At 40.8% G+C, this 20,784-nt stretch overlaps 1 protein-coding gene across 3 annotated transcripts in view; it reads right to left on the bottom strand.

Moving 5' to 3' along the window:
- Positions 1 to 12,343: 12,343 nt before the first annotated feature.
- PDE4B (phosphodiesterase 4B) overlaps positions 12,344 to 20,784 on the bottom strand; it is a 593,994-nt gene continuing 585,553 nt past the window's right edge. For all 3 annotated transcript variants that reach the window (XM_027113997.1, XM_027113998.1, XM_027113999.1), the window contains 4 exons: positions 18,692 to 18,846; positions 18,458 to 18,580; positions 17,564 to 17,746; positions 12,344 to 14,626 (listed from right to left, as the gene is read on the bottom strand). In XM_027113997.1, coding sequence (XP_026969798.1) covers positions 14,261 to 14,626; positions 17,564 to 17,746; positions 18,458 to 18,580; positions 18,692 to 18,846 — 827 coding nt within the window. In that variant the 3' untranslated portion in view covers positions 12,344 to 14,260. The remainder of the gene's footprint in view (positions 14,627 to 17,563; positions 17,747 to 18,457; positions 18,581 to 18,691; positions 18,847 to 20,784) is intronic.

The following is a 20,784-nucleotide window of genomic DNA, read 5'->3' as shown; positions in this document are numbered from 1 at the left end:
TGGCACATAACTTGTATCTCAAGGAGGCTTTGTAATAATCAAATGCAGTGATGCCTATGAATGGATACTATAATGTTTATTAAGTGCGATGCAAATGATCAGTATTCCTGGATTTTAGAAAGGAAATAAGAAAAACTCATGTGACTGCACAAAGATGCTCTCTAAAGAGCTCAGTTTGTAATATAATAGGTATAAAAAATGATAGGAAAAGGAACAACTTTCCCAGAATGAATACAAAAGTTTGAGACCATAAGAGTCAAGACAGCCACTTGATGAACATGAATACATGCTTAGCAAGAAAACAATGAGAACAAGCTAGGTGGAAAATTGCTGAGGACAATAGAGGGAGTATTCAAAGTTCTGACAGGGAGTCTTATAGCTTGGCAGATAGTGTAGAAGTTATATAATTCACAGGAAAACTCTAGCCTAATAATCCTCACATCCTATCTGCTCTTTCTTTCCTATCTTTCCCTCTTTCTATCTTCTCAGGGAGAATGAACTTCATGCTGAAGGAGAGAACAAATTGTCTTCATGTGTAAAGGGGAGAAAAACAGTCAAAGAAAGAGAAACTCCCAACATCCAGCCTCCCATCTCATGCTTGAATTTTCCTTTTAGCATCAGCCCCAACGTAAAAGTCTCCTCGAACAACCACTTCTAATATCTACAATTCACCACATCTTTGATCATATTATTCCATCTTTGGGCAATAAGAACAATTAGAAAATCCAGTTTGTCATAATTCTGGGCCAAAACAAGACTTCCCATATCTTCCTTTGGCCTGGGTCGCATCCTTACTGTAATTAAGCACAAACTAATTTTCTTTTTACTTAAGAATTACTTAAACTTTAAGAAACTTTAAACATTTCTTCTATTTCCCTTCTCCAAGTGGATTTATCATTTCTTCAGGCTGAACACTCAGTTTTCCTCCAACAGTTGGATGCTTGAGTTCCTTTAGTATCCTCCAAAAGTGTTTTTACTTGATTTTAACCAAATGTTCCTCTTGGTTAAAAGAAATGGCTAGTGTGAAAGGACCAATGTTCTTTTGTTGAAAGAATATCAAAGATACCAGGAGAAAGAAATTCTTTCAACTTTCCTTCACTGAACTCACAAGTCCACTTATACATATACCCATCCTTTTCTGGTATATTGGAGAAAGTAGCTTTTCTTCTAAGACTAATCCTTCCACCAGTGCTTTGGAACACACCACTCTGCTTTCCCAAGCAGACATTATCAATGATCCCTCCATCTTCCTTCCCTCAGTCCCTCTCAGTTTTCCTCTTCATAAATGAGCTTCTTGTCTGGTCTCACTGCCTCCACTTTTTCACTTCCCCCTTACTCTTTATTCAGTGAAAACTGGCCACTGAGCCATCGCTTTACTGAAAATGATCTAAGTTCACCAGTAATATCCATAATTCTAAATAAAATGAATATTTTTTCCTTCTTACTTATTTCATCTCTCAGCAGAATTCAGTATCGTAGACCAACTCCTTATTAAAGCAATCTTTTTCTTTATCCTTCTTAGACACCAGGTTCTCTTGGTACACTCCCCACTTCTTTGACTTCTCTTTCTCATTCTTCTTTACAGACCTATCTTTTTATATTATGTCATTGAATAACAGAGTTCCTCAGAGATTAGTCCTACCCCCCAACCCTCTTTTCTCACTATATAGTGTCTCCACAGGACATCCCACGGCTTCAGTTACCATATGTATAATCTGTGGGTATCTCGTAACCCAGGCTTCTTTGAGTTCCAAACTGTCATATTCAAACTATTTCACATCCACTTGGATGTCACAAAGACAACCAAACCAAAAGTCAACACACCCCAAACTGGAATCATGCCTCCCCACAGCAGTTCTTCCTTAGTGTTCCTTTTTTCAGAAAACAACTTCACTACCTTTCCAGTTTTATAAGCTAGAGACTTGGGATTTATTCTTTAGTCTTGTCTCCCTCTTTCTTCTCTAATAGCATCCAACACCAAGATCTGTAAATGCAAGGCCTAAATTGCTCCACATTCATGAAATCACCTGCTAAGTTTTCTCCCACATTTTTTTTTTTTTTTTTTGGTACGTGGCCTCTTACTGCTGTGGCCTCTCCTGTTGTGGAGCACAGGCTCCGGACGCACAGGTCCAGCGGCTCAACCACTGCACCACCAGGGAAGCCCTCTCCCACATTTTTTATTATCCTCTCAGGATCTGCCCTCCACTCTGTAGTCAGAATGATCTTTCCAAAGTTCAAGTTTGATCATATCGCCTCCCTGCCTCAAATTTTCAGTAGGTTCTCATCATGTTTAAGGAAGAGCAAAATCCTTAAAATGCCCTGTGAGTTATAACCTATGCCTGCTTCGCCAGCCACCATCTCAAGTCGAACCTGCCTTGTTTCAGGTCCTCGTGGGCACTCTGCTCCCTCCTGCTACCGAGCTATGGCACAAATTGTTTTTACAATCATGAAAATCTTCCCTCTCCCTTTCCTTAGAAATAGGTCCAGGTGATTTCTTTTAATACTCTCATGTAGCTGTATTTCCATCCTTTGGAGAACCGATATCAATTCCTAATAATACACTTACATTTAAAAAATTTGATTACTATCTGTTTCTCTAACTATAATATTATTTAATGTGAGTAGGTCTTTTATTTGTTTAAATATCTCTGTATCTCCAGTGTCTAGTATAGCTTCTGGCCCAACAGTATGCACTCAATAAATTTTTGTGGGATGAATGAGTATATGGATGAGCCTCAACGATACCCTTTCATATCCCTACTCTTTTCCTGTGCTCTTCCTTCCTCCTGGCATACAGCCCTTCCTGCCCTTCTTCCTCATGCTCTTCTGCTAGACTTGCCAAATAAAGCACAGAGGTGTTAGAAGAGCATCTCTGTTCTTTAAGTGCTATCATGTCTCTAGGTACATGATTTACCAGGATGTTAAAAGGACTTAACCAATGTGTTTTTTGACCCATAATTGGTGATCTTTGAGGAATCAGAGAGAACACGTAATATGTCATACATTTGGGGGAATGTGATAGACAAATATTATTCCAATCTTTAGAAAGAAAGATAGAGTCCATCAGTACATGTTGAGCATGACATCAGTTGTATGAAAAATTCTAGAATAGATCACCAAGAATTCTAGAATAGATTAATGTATGGTGTGTGGGTCATTGAGAGAAAAGTAACTAGCCTGAGTTCCCTTAGAAAAGTTATTCTATAATAGTCACTTCTCTCAGTTAGTTAGGGTTTAGTAGATTGTATTAAGGAGGGAAGTGCTTTAGACACAATATGTCTAAATTTCAGAAAAGTCTTTGATCACATTTTTTCTGATATGTTTTTGCACATAACTGAATGGCATACAAAGTTGAATTTATAATTGACTGACCACCTATGAAACACTGACAAATGGATCGATGCTGATCTGGAAGACTGGTGGTGATTTAACACACCTCCATTTTTGGTTAACATTTTTACTAAAAATGTAAATGAAAATGTAGAATACATTTTTATTAAAGATGTAGATTACAAATGTCGGGGTGGGGTGGGTGCATAGGTAACAGATTATCAGAATCAGAATTCAAAATTATTTTTAGGCTAAAAGTAATTTGGTTTTAGGATTAAAACCAACAACATGAAGATTTTTCCCCACACATATATGCTGCCTCATTTAACCATCATTGTAGGGTGTTAATATTATTAATAATTCTCATTTATGACATGTCTGAATGTGCCAGACTCTTTGCATTAGTTATGTCACTTAGTCTTTCTAAATCATGCTTTGATATGGATATCATGCCTCCATTTTACAGAAAAGGAAACTGAAAATCAAACAAGTTAAATGCCTTCTCTAATGTCTTAAAGGTAGTGCTAGAGCTGGGATTGACACACAGGTCAGTCTGACACCCAAACAAAAAACCCTCTTTTCTATACTCCACTGGTTTTTCAGGTAAAACATATCAATAAAGTGTAAATGATGCACTGAGTTGCAGGAACTCAATTCTACAAGCACAGAAAGGTGGAGACACGGTTTCACAGTGGTTCATGTGAAAAGGTGTAAAGGGCTTCTTTGCCTGTAAGTACCTTGTGAATCACCAGGGTGAGTCACTGACTTCTCACCAAATGAATATGATCTGGGCTGTGGACCAGTGCCCAGAACAAAGAAGGGCAAGAGCCACACTGTGCTCCACTGTGACTGAAACACGGTGCTTTTGGACACTCATCCTAAGAAAACACTGTCAATGTGAGCAAACCCAAGATAATTAGACCAGAATGATGAATTTAAGTCATATAGAAAGTGCTTGAAGGAACTACAATATAGAAACCATGCTACCTCTAGCTATATACAGTTAGCATGTGTTAATGTATACTGTAGGACAGACACTATCCTGAATATTTTACAGCCTTAATTCATTTAAGTCTCACAATAATCTTTGACATAAGTTCTGTTATTATTTCTTCTATTTTATAGATAAGGAAACTGAGGCACAGAGAGGTTATCTAACCTTTCCCAAGGTCACATAGTCACAAACTCTGAAAGGCTGGCTCCTATTTTTGATTGGAACAAGAAATTAGAAGAGGAACTAATTGGCTACAGAAGAAAAACAAGCAGCGTGGGTGCTCTAGAAGAGTACAATTTGATTCCATCTCAAAAACTTAACAATTTACCTCATCTCAGAAGAATCTTGCTGAGTTCTCTATCACTGGAAGCTTTCAATCAGGCATATTTTTGAGGGATTCTACAGCACTGGAAGAGCGTGGACTAACATGATTACAAGTTTCTTTCCATTTCAAAATGAGTCTATCAGTGTCAGCATAATCCCATATTGGTGGGTTGAAGTGAGAGCATTTATCCTCCTGGAGTCTTAAGGTGTGTTTGGCAAAATCTAGATTAACTGGAACTTAATTTACAGAAGCTTAAATTGATCAAAACGTATTGTTGCATTCTGTTTTCAAAGGAGAAGGTGATTTTTAATCCTTCCATCCATAAGAACACACATCCAGATGGTAAAGATTTGTTGATCCCCTACTATATGTAAAGTTACAACGGATTCCAGTTTTAACTGCCTATATTGTTCGTTCCTGTTAATTATGAGAAAATTTAAGCTTGGAAGATTTAAGTGATTTGCCCAAATTCCCACAACTAGGAAAAGCATAACAAGGGCTGGAACACAGGGTTCTCAAACCTTGCTTTCCCCAGCGTACTCTACTCTAAGAAAATCAGATAGATGGATAGATATATTTCCCAAGTAATTTCAACAACAAAGTTTTCTACCTTGTTTCTTGGGTCATTTGCTCAACGAACCTCACAGGGCACTCCTTTCACTAAGGGCCAGCATAATGATTGTTGGGGAGGGATACAAAGATTAAGCAAGCAAACAAAAAACACTGTCCTATCTCGAGGGACTCAGTACTGAGTAGAGAGGCAAGTCTGAAAACAGGGCATTGCAAACTAGTGAGAAAAGCTGAGAGCCAACTTGCCTGCCGTGCATCTTCCTATTAACTGGGGGTTTACTGTCCTCAACATCAGATTTATTCAAAAATATTTGAGCATCCACTCTGTGCCAGGCATGATGCAAAGCATTGTGGAACTGAGGGCAAAGTACCAAACGTGGTTTCTGCCCTCACAGAGGTTCCAGTTGCTTGATCTCACATGTTCTGGCCTGGCTCTTCTTGGAGTTTCCATATAGGAAAACAGAGAAACTGTGGAGTCGTGTCTTACTTGGATGTTAGGTTAGAAGTCAGCGAGAAAGACAAAAATAAATATAAACATGATTACTGTCGAAAATTGCTGTATCGGACATGACATACTATAACTCTAATCATCCAGAACAGCCAGGTTTTTGTGGGGTTTTTTTAAACCCCCTGGTGTTATAACAGACCATTTTTTACTTTGTTTTTATTTTTACCTAAGCACCAGACAGCAGGCTTGCTTTGAGGGTTCATGCTGTACGATAAAATCATATCTTGGAATATTAAATATCACAGTCAGAAAGCACAATGCAGGAACTGAGACAGAGTGAGGGAGTAGTATTTTTATGTGTCTCCACTTACTCTCACTGAGGGCCTGCACTCAGGGCTCTAAACTACAGAGAGCTGTGAGAGATGCTTGGGGAAAAGCAGGAGACCCAAAGAATATTTGCAAGCAATGAAAGGGCCTGGTAGAATTGTTCTATCAAAGATATGGAGAAGAATCTGTGCCCTTGTTGGGATGGGGTGAAATTTGAGGGGGAAAAAAAAAAACACCGAAGGATCTGGTAAAAATCACTACCCAAGCCTCCAAGTCCCAACTACCAAGCAGAGGGCAATTCTCAAGCATCCGTGCAAACCTGGTCAAGGGTGTGGGCAGGGCTGGGCCTTGAGGTGGGGAGACTTGGGAGACTCTTGTGTTTTGTCTTCTGCTCACGCATCTCTCAGAAAGTTTGTGACTGAGCCTTCCCATTTTTACTGAGGGAAGATATAACAAGAGGCAGAAAGGTTCTTATACCTGAACTTCTCTTGGGAGAGCAATGTGTATATGTTTACAAAATACCTATTGAGAAGCTCTTTGGTTTTGAAGGTAAGATGCCCCCAAATCAGGCTCCACCCGTAAAAGATGAATGCTGACTCTGGTGCAAAAGCCAGGGAAAATAACTTGTTCTCCTCCTGAGAGGGAGGTTCAGTGAGTTGGAGGAAAGAGTGAAAAGGAGAAAGAGGAAATGAGGCAGCTCTGTGGTGGCGGAAAGTGGCATGCTATTGCAACTGACCTCCCAGACACCCTGTAGTTTCTAGAAAATTCTACAAAATTACAAAATGCTGGGTGTGGACAACTTTCTTGAGGAAGCTACTGAAGGGGTCCCAGTGTGGGTGAAGGATGATTTGGGGTAAAACAGTGTTAGCCCACGTGGACACAGGGCCAAGTAGATAGGGAATCTCCTCACTGATAGCTTGGGAACTCTCAGGAACCCTGCCTTGAATTCCAGACACATACATCTGACTGCCTCCTCAGCATCTCCACTTGGATGAACAAAAAGCACCTCAAATGTCGAGTCCCTCACCAAAATCTGTTCCTCTCCAAAGGCTCCCCATCACAGGAAATATTCCCACCATTCAGTGGGCTGCTCAGTCTACCTCTTTGGGATCTTTTTCACACCCTTTCCTGTGGTTTCATTTTCAAGTCCATCAGCAAGTACTGTTGGCTCTGCTTTAAGAGCATACCCCAGGGAATTCCCTGGTGGTCCAGGGGTTATGACTCTGCCCTTCCACTGTGGGGAGCACGGGTTCAATCCCTGGTTGGAGAACTAAGATCCCTCGTGCCATGCAGTGGGACCAAGAAAAATAAAAAATAAAAAAATAATAAAACCAGGCTGAGGATCATTAAAAATTTTTTTAAAATAAAAATATACCCCAAATCTTCCAAATCTTAACACCTCTGCCACCACTAATCTTGTCAAGTTCCGGTCACTTCAGAAGACCCTTGCAGGAGCCTCCTGGCTGGTCTCCCTGATTCTGCATGTGCCTCAATATTGTTATTCTCCTCACAGAGTGATCTTTTAGAAATGTAGGTCTGATCATGTCAGTCCCCTGCTTGAAACTCTCCAACAACTTCCCCATAGCCTTACAATAGCCTGAGGACTCTCTGTGACCTGGCTACCAACTTTCTTTCCTACTCCTCTGCCTTTCCTGGTCTTGCTGCTACTCTTCGCAGTGAACAGGCACACTGTATTTTCAGGGTCTTTGTATTTGCTGTACCCCAGTCTGGACCATTAATAATGGGTGAAGCTGGGATTCCAAGCCAGGTAGCTGAACTCCAAGGCCATTGCTCTTAACCACTGTCACTCACCAACCCCACAGCACAGGTCATACTACCTGATACTGTACTACTTATCTTTTCATTTATTGGGTTTTTTTTTCTCCCTCTCTAAAATATAAACTTCATAAGGCCAGGGCCTTTGTCTATTTTGTTCATCACACAGTGCCTGGCACACAACTGGCCACTCTATAAATATTTGTGGAAGGAATGAGCCTTAGCTGACATCTGTGATACAATGGCTAACACATTCCCATTAGATGCAATATTCACTAGTCTTTACAAAATCCTCACTTTAATGAGGATGGAACTGTGGCTTGAAGAGGTTAAGTATTTGCCCACAGTACACAGCTAAGAAGTAGGTGAGCAGGGATTTGAACTGGGATCAGTTTACCTTCAGAGCCTAAGCTCTTAACTCCTGGGCTGTTTGTCCTCCTACCCCAAGGTCCTGCTTCCTCTTCTCCCTGATCCATGTGGAACCTAGCTATACCAAGGAAATAATTAATTTGTTTGAAGAGCTCAGAAAAACCTTAAGAAAACAAAAACACCTTGGTATAAAGCATTACACTTTTTATAACTGAATAGTACCTGTTCAAACATATAGTCCATTCCTCTGATTTTATAGCTGAGATTAAGGTGCAGAGAAGTTGAATGGATGTCTAAGGCTCCCAGATTCCAAGATGCTGCAGAAAAATCCCTGTGTAAGGAATCAGGAAATCTTCTAGTGAGTAACTATGTGTTATGGTTTAGGTTATATCCCCCTCAAATTTATATGTTGAAGTCCTAACCTCTAGTACTTCAGAATGTGACTTTATTTGGAAATAGAATTGTTGCAGATGCAACTAATTAAAGCGCTACTGGAGTACGGTGGGTCCTTAACCCATGACTGGTGTTCTTATAGAAAGGGGAAATTCGGACACAGATATGCACACTGAGAGAACATCACGTGAACATGAAGGCAGAGATTGGGGTGCTGCATATACAAGCCAAGAATGCCAGAGATTGCCAGCAAATCACCAAAAGCTAGAGGAGAGGGAAGAACAGATTCTCCCTCACAGCCCTCAGCAGGAATTCACTCTGACACCATGACCTTGGACTTCTAGCCTCCAGGACTGTGAGAATAAATTTCGGTTGTTTAAACTACCCAGTTTGTGGTACTTGGTTATGGCAGCCCTATGACACTAATATACTCTATCATCTCAGGCAGGTCACTGGCCACCTCTGGGCCTCAGTTTCTTTAATTATAAAACAAAAGGCAGGGTTTCCCTGGTGGCGCAGTGGTTGAGAGTCCGCCTGCCGATGCAGGGGACACGGGTTCGTGCCCCGGTCTGGGAGGATCCCACATGCCGTGGAGCAGCTGCGCCCGTGAGCCATGGCCACTGAGCCTGCGCGTCCGGAGCCTGTGCTCCACAACAGGACAGACCACAGCAGTGAGAGGCCCACATAGCAAAAAAAAAACAAAAGGCAGAGACTGGAAGATCTCTGAGGAAATTTTGTTTCTGGAATTGTATGGCTTATCATTCCAGGGCTCTGAGACAAACACCTTTTTGGTTTGGAAAGCCTGAGACATGGGGTTGTATTTCACTCTTTCACAAAACTACTTGTTTCTATTCAGTTTGACAAATGTATATTTATTTCAGAAATTGGATTTTGTACTGGAAGTTCAATAGCGAATAAGATCCATCTTCTGACTTCAATGATTTATAGTCTTTTGGGAAAGACGAAAACCTAACTTAAATACATAGTGGTAGGTATTAATAGTCATAACATTTCTTAGAACTTTATGTATATCAGTTCATGTAATTCTCACATAACCTGCTATAAGCTAGGTATCATTATAATTATCCCCATTTTACAGATGATAAAGGTGAGGAACAGGAGAGTTAAGGGACTTGCCCAAGGTTACACAGTTAATTAGTGTCAAAGCATGAGATGTTCTCGGATTTCCAGAAAAGAGTCCTTATCCCAACCTTGGGGATCAGGGAAGCGTCTTATAGGAGGTCACCTGATCTGAGTCTTGAGGGATGTAAGAGATGACCAGGTTGGAGAATTCTTGGTAAGGGGCACAGGCTACACAAATTGTGGGTTGATAAATGGCATTTACCAGACATCTTAGTCCATTTTGGTTCACAGGTTTTAAGGCTCATACAATTGTTGATTTCATCACTCTCAAAAGATATGAGGCTCAGAGAGGTAGCAATGAAATTGTAGAAAAAGCTCTGGGGTTATTATCCCCATCTGACAGATTTATAATCCCCATTATACTGCAGACCAGTGAGTAAGTGACTTATTTAAAGTTGTACAGGTAGTAAATGAAGGAGTTAGGATTTGAACCTGGGCCATTTGCCATTTGGCTCCAGAATCAGTACAATAAACCACCTCCCTTCACTTGGACTCCATTAGGCTTCCTTCAGTGGACTTAGAATTACCATGACCCCCAACTTATTTATATCAAAATAAGCCTGTGGGAATATGTCAGAGAAATGTAATCCAGCGTGTGTGTGTGTGTGTGTGTGTGTGTGTGTGTGTGTGTGTGTGTGTGTGTGTATGTGTGTGTTTCTTTCCAACTCTGACAGTTCCTGAGTCTATAAATCAGCCTTTAGCTCCTATGCATTTTGTTAAGCACAAATTATCACCCTCAGCCTTGGCAAAGATGCTACAGTAACTTCTGCTTCTGCAGTAGCTCCCTACCATCATGTGGGAGGATGACTACTCTTATGGCCTATGTTTTGGAGTCAGAAGATGAACTTTCTTTTAGATTGATCTTAACTGTGGTTTTCCTGAGAGCATGATTATGATTTTACAATCTGGAAGGCAAGTAGTGAGCAACAACAGCACATTGTAAGCTCCTGGAGTGCAGAGCTCCGTCTTACTCATTTCTGATCCCTACTTGTCTCTGTACTTGAACCAGCGCCTGGCCATGATGGGTGTACAATGTCTGAAGACAGCTGGGGTGAAAGAAAGCTGTTATGGTCTGAATGTTTATGTTTCCCTAAAATTTGTATGCTGAAATCCAAAACCCCAAAGATGATGTATTAGGAGGTGTCACCTTTGCAATGTACTTTGGTCATGAGTGTGGAGCCCTCATGAACGGGATTAGTGCCCTTGTTAAAGAGGGTCCAGAGAGATCTCCAACCCTTTCTACCAGGTGAGGATACAAGTGAGAAGGCACTAGCTATGAAGCAGGAAGTGGGCACTCACCAGAATGTGATCATGCTAGTATCTTAACCTTTGAATTCCCAGCCTCCAGAACTTTGAGAAATAAATTTCTGCTGCTTTTAAGCTGTACAGTCTGGAATTTTGTTATAGCAGCCTGAATGGACTAAGACAAAAGCCTTAGCTACAAGTGTGCTTCTCTCTTCTGTAGCAGTGGTTCTCCACTCAGATTACACATTAGAATTACCTGGGGAGACTTTAAAAATCTGATGCCCAGGGCTCCACCCAAGACCAATTCAAACAGAAATCTGGGAGTGAGGATGGAACTCAAACATCAGTATTTTAAAAAATATTTATTCCCCAGATGATTCTAATTTTGCGCCAAAGGTAAGAACTACTCTGTAGGAAGAGACCTGCAAATAGTTATAAATATTTATAGCTCTAGATATTTTAAAGTCACACCTGTGGCTATTCTAACCAATTCACTTTTGTCACTCAATCTGTAAAAGCTCAGAGACAGTGGGGTGCAATCAGAAATCAGGGATGGTGGCAAAGAGCTATAAATACTAGCTCTGGAACCAGCAGGCAAGCTGGTTCTGCAACAGTGGCTCACCTTCAATTGTCTTTAAAAAGAAATACAGTAATTTCAGTTTATGGAATGGAGTTTTTCTAGAACAGACCCCTTCCTGTTTCACGAACCACTTCCCCCTGTGGTTAAAATATCATGGGCCATCCACTGATTCTTATTTGAAAGCTTTCTCAACACACACACACACACACACACACACACACACACACACACACACACCTTTCTCAGGATAAATTTTTTTTTAAGTTGACTTTTTCAATGAAGCATTATTTTGTTTATGATATTTACACAGTTCTTTCCAGAAAGAAAAGCATAACCATATGATCAACAGGAGACTCCATGGATCACTGAGATGACCATGAGTGTCAGCCAGCACTCCTTGCATTGTGCTTTAAGGTGACTCTTTGGACCTCAGATTCTTCATGTGTCAGATGAATCAATGGGACAATCTGACTACACTAAGCTAATGTTGGACCATCTGACTACATTAAGTTAATGTGCTATGATTCATTTTTCTAGAGGACTCAGCCAAGTTGGAGATTCCCTTTATTCATCCAGTAGATTAAACTCTTCAGATTCTTAAAGTGCCTTTGTTTCTTTTAATTCACCGTCTCCCTTCTCATACCACTGAGCTAGTTGAACAGTTGTTAAAAAAATAAATGTTTCAAGCTAGGGGACTTTTTGGACACAGATTATGAAACTTTAGTTGTGATGCTGGCCAAGCAAAGTGGGTAGTTTTCTCTGTGGGGTGCGGTAGGAGAGAAGAGGAAAAAAAGATCTGCTTTCAATGCGTCAGAACTAACCACAAAATAATTGGGCCTACAGTCTAATCTAATCATGCTTTTGTTTATTCACCTCATATAAAAGTCTCTTAAGAATGCATCTGAGCACAATATATAATAATACTATTACATACATTGTGAGAAACTTTGGAAAACAATAAAATGTCCACCTGAAATAAGCAGTGTTCATAGACATACAAACCCATTGGTCATGCACATTTGTGCCATTTCTTGAACTACTGAGTCACAATGCTGAACTGAAAGCATGAAATAGATTTTACAAACAGAGACTGAAGCCACTCAGAGGCGTAACAAGTGTTATCAGAAGCTTCACATTTGCATAATTTACTAAGTCAGTTCACATTTTATTATAAAATTCACATTGTTTTATTGTTTTCTTTTGTAATTAATTGGAACATGATATTCCTGCTTAACAGCAGGCAGGGGGCTTCCTCTTCAAAGTCAGTAGTTTGGGGACTCTCCGGAGAACCATCTGTGAGTTGCTTGTTAAACTGAATGTAGTGTTTCTTGTTAAACCGAAGCCACAATTATAGTAGAACCCAGTTAAAACTCAACTCATGTGTACAGATTTGGATAAAACAGGGGTAAAAACCACATCCCACTGCCCCCTACCCCTATCAAACTATACAAAAGTAAAAGCTCAATAGAAACCATTAGTATCTAATGTGAGAATCCCGTTTCCAAAACAGTTCATGAAGGGGTTGAGCAGTATTAGCAACTCAGACCAGGAAAAGGGCAGACCCAACTGGTGAGGGGCCCGTATGTCTCTCTTCAGCGATGTTCAGGTTCTATAATAATACACAATACAAAACGTTACAGGAAAAGTCGTAACTCTTAGGCAGAGTCTTCTACACAAATTGAACACCACCGTTGGCAGGCAATGTTAGATATATAAATTAATAACTTACAAAACATTACATTATATACATTAAGTAATAAATACACGGTTATAAACAGAAACGGAGGTGATAGCGCGGAAGGCAGTGCAAGAGAAAGACGGCAGCATTAAACTGGAAACGGTGTAACTGGTGTTAGCATGAAGAGGGGCTCAAGAGAACAGGATGGGGACTGTGCGACCCCAGTGGCACAGGGGTTCGGGACCCGACAGGGTAACTGCTCATGAAGCTGAATTCTACACAGATTGTTACTGTGAACAACATGACTACCCCTTAGTTTGTTCAACTTTATTCTGTTTACAGCAAAAAAGTGCAACTCTAGAGGAGAAAAAATACTGTTGGAAGCAGGCAAACAGAGATACTTTATAAGGGCAACTAAGGAGTTGTTTGGGACCATAGGAGAAGGAAGTTGAATGTGGTTAGAAGCGTAGCCTTTCTATTTGCAAAAGTAACTATAGTCAAGTGAAAGATATTGCCCAAGAAAGGAGGAAGACCATTTTCTTTCCTTTTTTTTTCCCCCAGAAAGAGTCAGAAAAGTTTATGTCAACTTTGAACGTTTATCTGTGTAGAAGTTAATACTAAACTCTAGGTATTCAACAGGCATTTTAAAGACGTGAAAATGTTTTACAAAAAAGGCACACAGGTTGGCAGACAAGGGGACAGGTGAGCAGATATAGAAATGACATTATTAGTCAGTCAGTTCAGTCACTAGAGGGGACAGATTCCCAAAACTTAGTGCAGAAAAATCTCTCAGTTTTGTGTCTTCCATTTTCAAGCCATTCGGTTGTGATGCGAACTTGGCCTCCAGAACCACAGAAACCTTCAGCTCTCCACTAAGCTTGCAAGCAAGGCAAGTCAACTGTGGAATTTCCTGAGCTGCTATGTGCTTCCCGGTCTTGCATTCTGGCTCCAAACTCAAGTAACTGGAAAGGCCGGGAGGCCCTTGTCCCGTGCAGGCCTCGGCCCCCATGGTGGGCTGGCCCTACCATACAGCTGGCATGCTTGTCAAGGGTGGAATGTTCATCTCCATAGGAAGAGGGAGATTATGTGTCAATCGGGGACTTGTCTTCTGTTGTGATGTCTACATCAGTCTCTCCCAGTGAATCCCTATTTTCCGGATCGATCACACAGAGTGTCTTTGTGTTGCTGAAATAGTTGTGGCCCTCTCCTTCTTTTTCGGGGCCTTCAGAATCCTCCTCTTCGAGGGTCAGTTCAAATTGAAACTTCTCCATCAGACCCTGGCAGTCTCTGTTCTGCTCGTCCAGTGGTGGGGAGGGACTCTGGGGTATCATGCTCTGATACCAGTTCCTGTTATCTTCTAAAGTATCCAGAATGTCCTGGGCATCAGGCTGTACCAGGTCCGCCCAGGTCTCCCACAGCGGATGGACAATGTAGTCGATGAAGCCCACCTGGAGAAAAATAAGGTTACACATCTGTTATTGTGATGGGCCCTGGAACACCAAACAAGCCGTGCTGGTTTGCATGCAAAGAAAGAGCCACAACAACCCAAGAGAGGTCAATAATACTGGAATCTGTTATTTGAGTACCTACTATATGGTGCATCCCGCACTGAATGCAATATATACATTATCACTCTTAATCATGCAGAGTAAGTATGGTTATTCACCATTCACAAAGGAGGAAACTGTGACTCGTTGAGATGAAATAATTTGTCAGAGATCACAGAGCCAGTAAGTGGTGGAGATGGGACTCAGTCCCAACTTTGTCTGATCCCAAAGCCTGTGTTGGTCTCACTAGAACTGATTACTTTTCCTCTGACGTCTGCCAGGTAAGAAGTCTGGCTGTAACCCTGGCTGGGAATGACTTTGTCACTCCTTGGATTCTGTGAGTCATTCTCTGAAGAAGGAAGCTCCAGGTCTACTGAGCTCTGACTCAACATTCTTTCCCTGATAACTTTAAAATATGCCGCGGTTTTAAAATGAAAGGGAGCCGGCCTCGTATGACTCTGAGATGTCTCAAGTTCTGTGGAATGTTTTTGGTTTGTAGACGACGTAGGTGAAACACTTGAAAACACTTCAAGCCCCTAAACAAACAAATATCCCCTCTGCAGACACGTCTGCAATTGTTTTAGATCCAGAGGGCATACCGTCATTTCCATCAGGAGAAAGAAGGAAAAATAAAGACAATTAAGCAGTTCCTTTGCTAGTGTTCCTGTGAAGAAATATGAAGCTTATGGCTCTGTTATGGTTTACACAGGGGCTATGCATCCTGCATGAGCTGGCTCTGTGGCCTTATCCTGACCTTTCCACTGTGGGACAAACAGGAAACATTGGGGGTGGGAACAGGCTGAGAGAAAGAATAGGCACTAGTTGAATGAGGGAATGGAATTCCCCTGTCATGGTCTGGGGAGCTGGAGAGATGCTGGGTCGGGATTCAGGAGTAGATGAGCAAAGGCAACTTCGGTGCACCCACGGGCATTACATAGCTGTCTTTCCACACTGCTGGCAACTTCCCTTTATTAACATTCTGGATTTGGGCCAGTTATTTAACACATCGAAGTTGTACCGTATCAAAGAACCTGAGTCGTATGTGACTTTTATCTATCTGTTTATCTATCTATCTATCTTTTCTCTGGTGTTTCCCTAGCCTAAACAAACAGAATTCATACCACAGTCAGGGCATCTCTGATCTGCACTGATTACAAGAACTTCGACTGTGGATGATTCAGATATTTCTCTTGCTTCCACCCACTCCTCTTTCCTCCCTTTTACTTCCTTATGTATGTTTAGTGGTTTTTAGAGACTATTTTCAAGGTGTTTTCCAGGGACCTGAAAAAAACAAGCTCAAGGCAATGGAGAAAATTCCATCAGCTGAACACACTGCAGTCATTTGCTTTCTTCATTTGTTCTGCTTCTGCTAAATGTTCAGCACTTTTTTGAAAGGTAGCCTCTAGTTGCTTATTTCCTAGGCCCTGGGACGAGAGAACTCTACAAGTCAAGGGCTTCATTGCCAGACGACTCAGACAATGCGCACCAGAGCCCATCTGTGGGAGATACCAGGGTGGACCACAACATCATGGAAACAGTGAGACCTGTTCTCAGTGATGGACAGTGAATAGTTTTGGGTGGAGGGTAGCTGGGTGAACTGGACCAAGAGGACAGCTTCTTCACCTGCCACACTGGGGAAATACCTGCTATGTCTATGTCACAAGGCTGTTTGGAGGTTCAAATGGGATAATGTATGGGAAATGTGTGGAAAACCACACAGAACATCATATACATACAAAACACCACGGTTGCTAACAAGAGGGCAATATGCTATTTAATTAACTAATTCATGAATATCTCGTTCTAATTAAGGCATTAGGGTATTTGAATTGGCCCTAACTTTATGTTATCATGTGTTTTTATGGCATATTAGACCTTCAGAGCACTTACAGATTTTAAACTCATTTGATTGGGTTTCTTTAAAAAGCAACACAATAATAATTGCAAAGGAACTATACATTGATATTATAACTACATGTAAATTTGGGAGTAGAAGGTAGTGGGGAAAGAGGATAAACACTAACAAAAAGTACTCTGAATGCTTTTGTGATAAAGGCCTTGGGCAGCCTAGATACACAGTCGTAATCATGACTGCCTGGCTCAGGTAGTTTGTTGTCCTGAAAAAAATAGCATCTCAGCCGGCCCTGAAGCCTTTGTAAGAATATCGATACTATCTAGTGCTACATATTTTGCAGCTAGCGGCATCTGGGGCATTTCTGCATCTCCCTGCCTACAGTGTAATGTCCCCCCAGTCCTTAGCACACAGAGAGTTTGTAGCTTTGGACACAACCAAAAGATGTCAGCATGCTCTCAGAAGTGTAGACGTGACCTTGGAAGGGGACACAGGACAGTGCTTCAACTATGAGGCAAAGAGATGTGTGGGAATGAGATTCATCACCTCTGGTGATGGTAGCAGTGTGCATGATTATGGAGAGACAACGAAAACAGGAAACAAGGGTGAAAAGCAGAGGTCCTGGATAAAGACAGAGCTGGGGGAAACCTAGAGGGATGAGATGAAGGAGACAGCAGCATTCAGTTAAATCAGCAGGATTTGTTAAGGTCATAGACAATGATCTAAACTGAGGATACACAGTCCAAACTTTGATGGATTTCTGAAGACTGCTTTATCTCCTCGTTGTGAAATTGAGTGTAATGGAGAAGGCGAATGAGTCATGAGCATAATGGAACTAAATAAAGTAGTTGCTTCCTTATAATTTCACACACACACACACACACACACACACACACACACACATTTAAAAGAAAACAGCTAGAAAGAGCCCTCCAGTTCAACCATCAGCAGAGCTCACAGAAACTTTGAAACCTTATATTAGATACCTGGGATTTTTCCACGGAAGCTGTGTGCTTATCACACATGGGGCTAATCTCCATTCCCCTCTCCCGCTCTTTGTCTCCCTGCTGGAAAAATTCCTCCATGATGCGGTCTGTCCATTGCCGATACAATTCCAGGGACTTGGTGGGGTTACTCAGGTCTGCACAGTGTACCATGTTGCGAAGGACCTGAAATCATCAAATTTTGGAAATCCCATAAAATGAAGTATAAATACTACCAGAACATCTCATCCCTCTCGTACTAGTACACTTGGTACCAGACCCAAGAACATTTTAGTTGCATTATAATTATGGTGCTTGCACCAAAAAAAGCAGGATTACAATGGTGCTGGCCAGAGTTGGTTATTTACCATTATAAGAGTCCCCAAAGGAAAAATATGTCTTCTTTGATTGACAGTCATTGAATTAAAAAACTGGAAGGGACATTAGAGGTCAGATGCTGCCATGGTTTCTTCTCCTCAGTTTGGAAAAAATGCAAAGAATTACTCAAAGTAGATGTCTTCATATTTTCCACTTGTGGAAAGAGGAGACCAACTGAGGGCAATTTGTATAACCAAAACAGACCTAACAAAGTTCAAGTCAGTGGGATTTATGTCCAAACATGAGCCTTTGGGATCAGCAGTCACGTATACCCTATTATAAAGAGATTTTGCTGTTTATTTTTAGAATTAAGCAACTCAATAAATAGGGTTCTGTTTTTCTTCGTAAATTAGAGAATCAACTTGAATGTCCATTTTCCTTTGCTCGTTCTTAAAATAAGCCCAAAGCCTTAGTAGTAACCTAGGACATGCAACTAAGTAAACTTGTTTTTCTTTTTCTAATTGCTGCGTCATTAATTTGGTGTGGCTTTGTGTTAAATCAAAGGCTTCTGTCAAATACCTGTATGCGATCAGTGTAGTTGTCCAGGAGAAGAACGCCAGAACTTGTAACTTTCTTTGTTTCTACCATTGTCTTCAGGTCTGCCAGCAGGCTCATGTGTTTGGACATATCAGTTGCTAAGACCTGAGGTTAAAAAAAACAAAAAAAAGGAAACTCTCAATAAACTCAGTTTATCAAGGAAATGGATTTTCTCTTCCAGCAAAAGTGAGGAACACAGGGAGACCAAAGTCTTACCATGTCAATAACCATCTTCCTGAGTGTCTGACGCTGCTTCTTGGTGAGATTCTGGAAGATGTCACAGTGTTCTTCTTGGAGCAGTTTGAAACCCACGGCAAGGTGATGGTTTTCCAACACAGATTCATCATTATACATCAAAGCAAGTTCTGAATCTAATAAACAAGGGAAAATGATGATTTAATAAAAAGGAATACAATTCAAACTGTGGAATTACCTCAGTGTGAAATCAGATCTAGTTCTCTCCATATGATCTTAAGAACCAAGACCCCATATGTCATTTTCTATTAGAGCAGAGTCTCCCTCTACAAAGAGAAATAGTCAGTTCCTAAGTTAAAAAAAAAAAAAAGTTTCCAGTAGATATTAGCTCATAAACTTTCTCTTTGATTAAAAGTCACAGTATTTTTAAAATGCTTTTTTTCCTTTTCACTTCAGATGAAGAATTTGACATTTTAGGTAAGGGCATTCCCAAGCAATTAATCCTATTTTTATCTCAGTTTGTAACTTCCCTTATGTCTTCACGAATGTGTGCTTTGGAAAAAGAAGACTGAAAATGCCACTAAACTTCACCCAAGGTATTAAAATTTTTCACATTATCTCACTTTTTGATATGTTTCCCAGCTCCATCAATTGTGAGTTTTGGATTTTCAAAGAAGATAATGGTGTGAGTGTAAAATTTCACTTTATCCAAATAATGTAGCTCTTTGGAGCTTTCTGTAAATATGGTAACAAAACAATAACTTTTTACAACAATCTTGATATCCCAGTTTCTGCCCTATGGCCCTATACAACAGAAACTGCATTATCTAGTTACCTAAACTACAGCTTCTAGCCTGCCTTTCACACACAAGAATCCCAGACAACCTTTGTTAGGCAGCGCCATGGTCTGCAATTGAGAACATGGTCATCAAACTCATGAAGCCACATTTTCTCTTAACCAAAATGATAACCAAGTGATGATAATATGTTACTAATTGTAGGTGTTGTTACTCATAAACCATTGCTTTTACAGTGTGCTTTGAGTTACATCTTCAGAAAAGGTGGTGGGATATGTGATGTCGTTTCAGCACTCTTGCCTTGTTCATCCTGTGATCAAGGGCATAGCTCTGCAAGCTGGCTTTTTATGGTACGTGGCTTTGGCAGAAAGACCATTTTTCTGTGTGAAGCTAACTGGCCTATATATGGAATGGTTCATGACATCACAGTAGACCAGCTGATATAACCCACACAGACAAGCAGCTGCCCAAAGTTTACGTTCTTTTGGTAGAAAAACAAGGTAAAAAGCAAGGTACCTCACACTTAGTCATTCAAATATCCTGATGATAAAGTATGATAAGGGCTCTTTCACAGCAAGTAGCTCCAATATTTCTTAAAACTGTCAGCACTTGATGTTAATCTTGACCACAACAAGATAACCAGTATTCTCAGAAGAAAAAAGTACTTAGATTTTCAGCATTTAGAAGTGGTACATTAACTGGGAAAAATCATGGATTTTCATTAGCATGGATACTAAATATTTTGAGCATGACAAAAGCTTTGAGTAGGGCTTGGGATCTTAAGGGTGGGCCAGCCCTTGAAGGTCGCTGAAGTCAGACCAATCCATACTACAGACCAGTGCATAATCAAACCTATGAAGCTGGAAGAGAGTGTGTGAGACTTTTACTGACCCGACCCTCCATCCTGAATTGTGGAAGCTTTTTCTTGGAGTCTTATTTCTATATGGAGGCTCCCGTGCTCAGATACAACGTTTGAACCTGCTCCCTCAGTAGAGAGGGACACTAGTGGGTCACCATGCTCTGTGTGAGAGCCCTGCATAATCCTAAAAAATCATTACCACATTATTCCCAAGCCTTTCCGTATCCTTACTGGATAATTCCACATGTGTTACTCTTTCCTCACATATTGCATTTTCCAAACACTGAGTACTTTTTATGGCTCCCCTCTGACCCTGTCCAAGTTCTCCATGCAGCTCAAAGTGATGTTGCTAGACTGGACACAGTATCCAGGAAAGGTCTGACCAGTTTGAGTGGAATGGAAGGATTACCTCATTATTACCCTTATTATTATCCATAATGAAAACATCAGGAGGAAGA

The sequence above is a fragment of the Aethalodelphis obliquidens genome, unplaced genomic scaffold (assembly GCF_003676395.1).
Source record: "Aethalodelphis obliquidens isolate GAN/ISIS:26980383/991018 unplaced genomic scaffold, ASM367639v1 scaffold13, whole genome shotgun sequence".
In the NCBI taxonomy this organism is placed as follows: Eukaryota; Metazoa; Chordata; class Mammalia; order Artiodactyla; family Delphinidae; genus Aethalodelphis; species Aethalodelphis obliquidens.
Note: the sequence above shows the minus strand (reverse complement) of the source record. Positions and strands in the feature narration are given on the sequence as shown.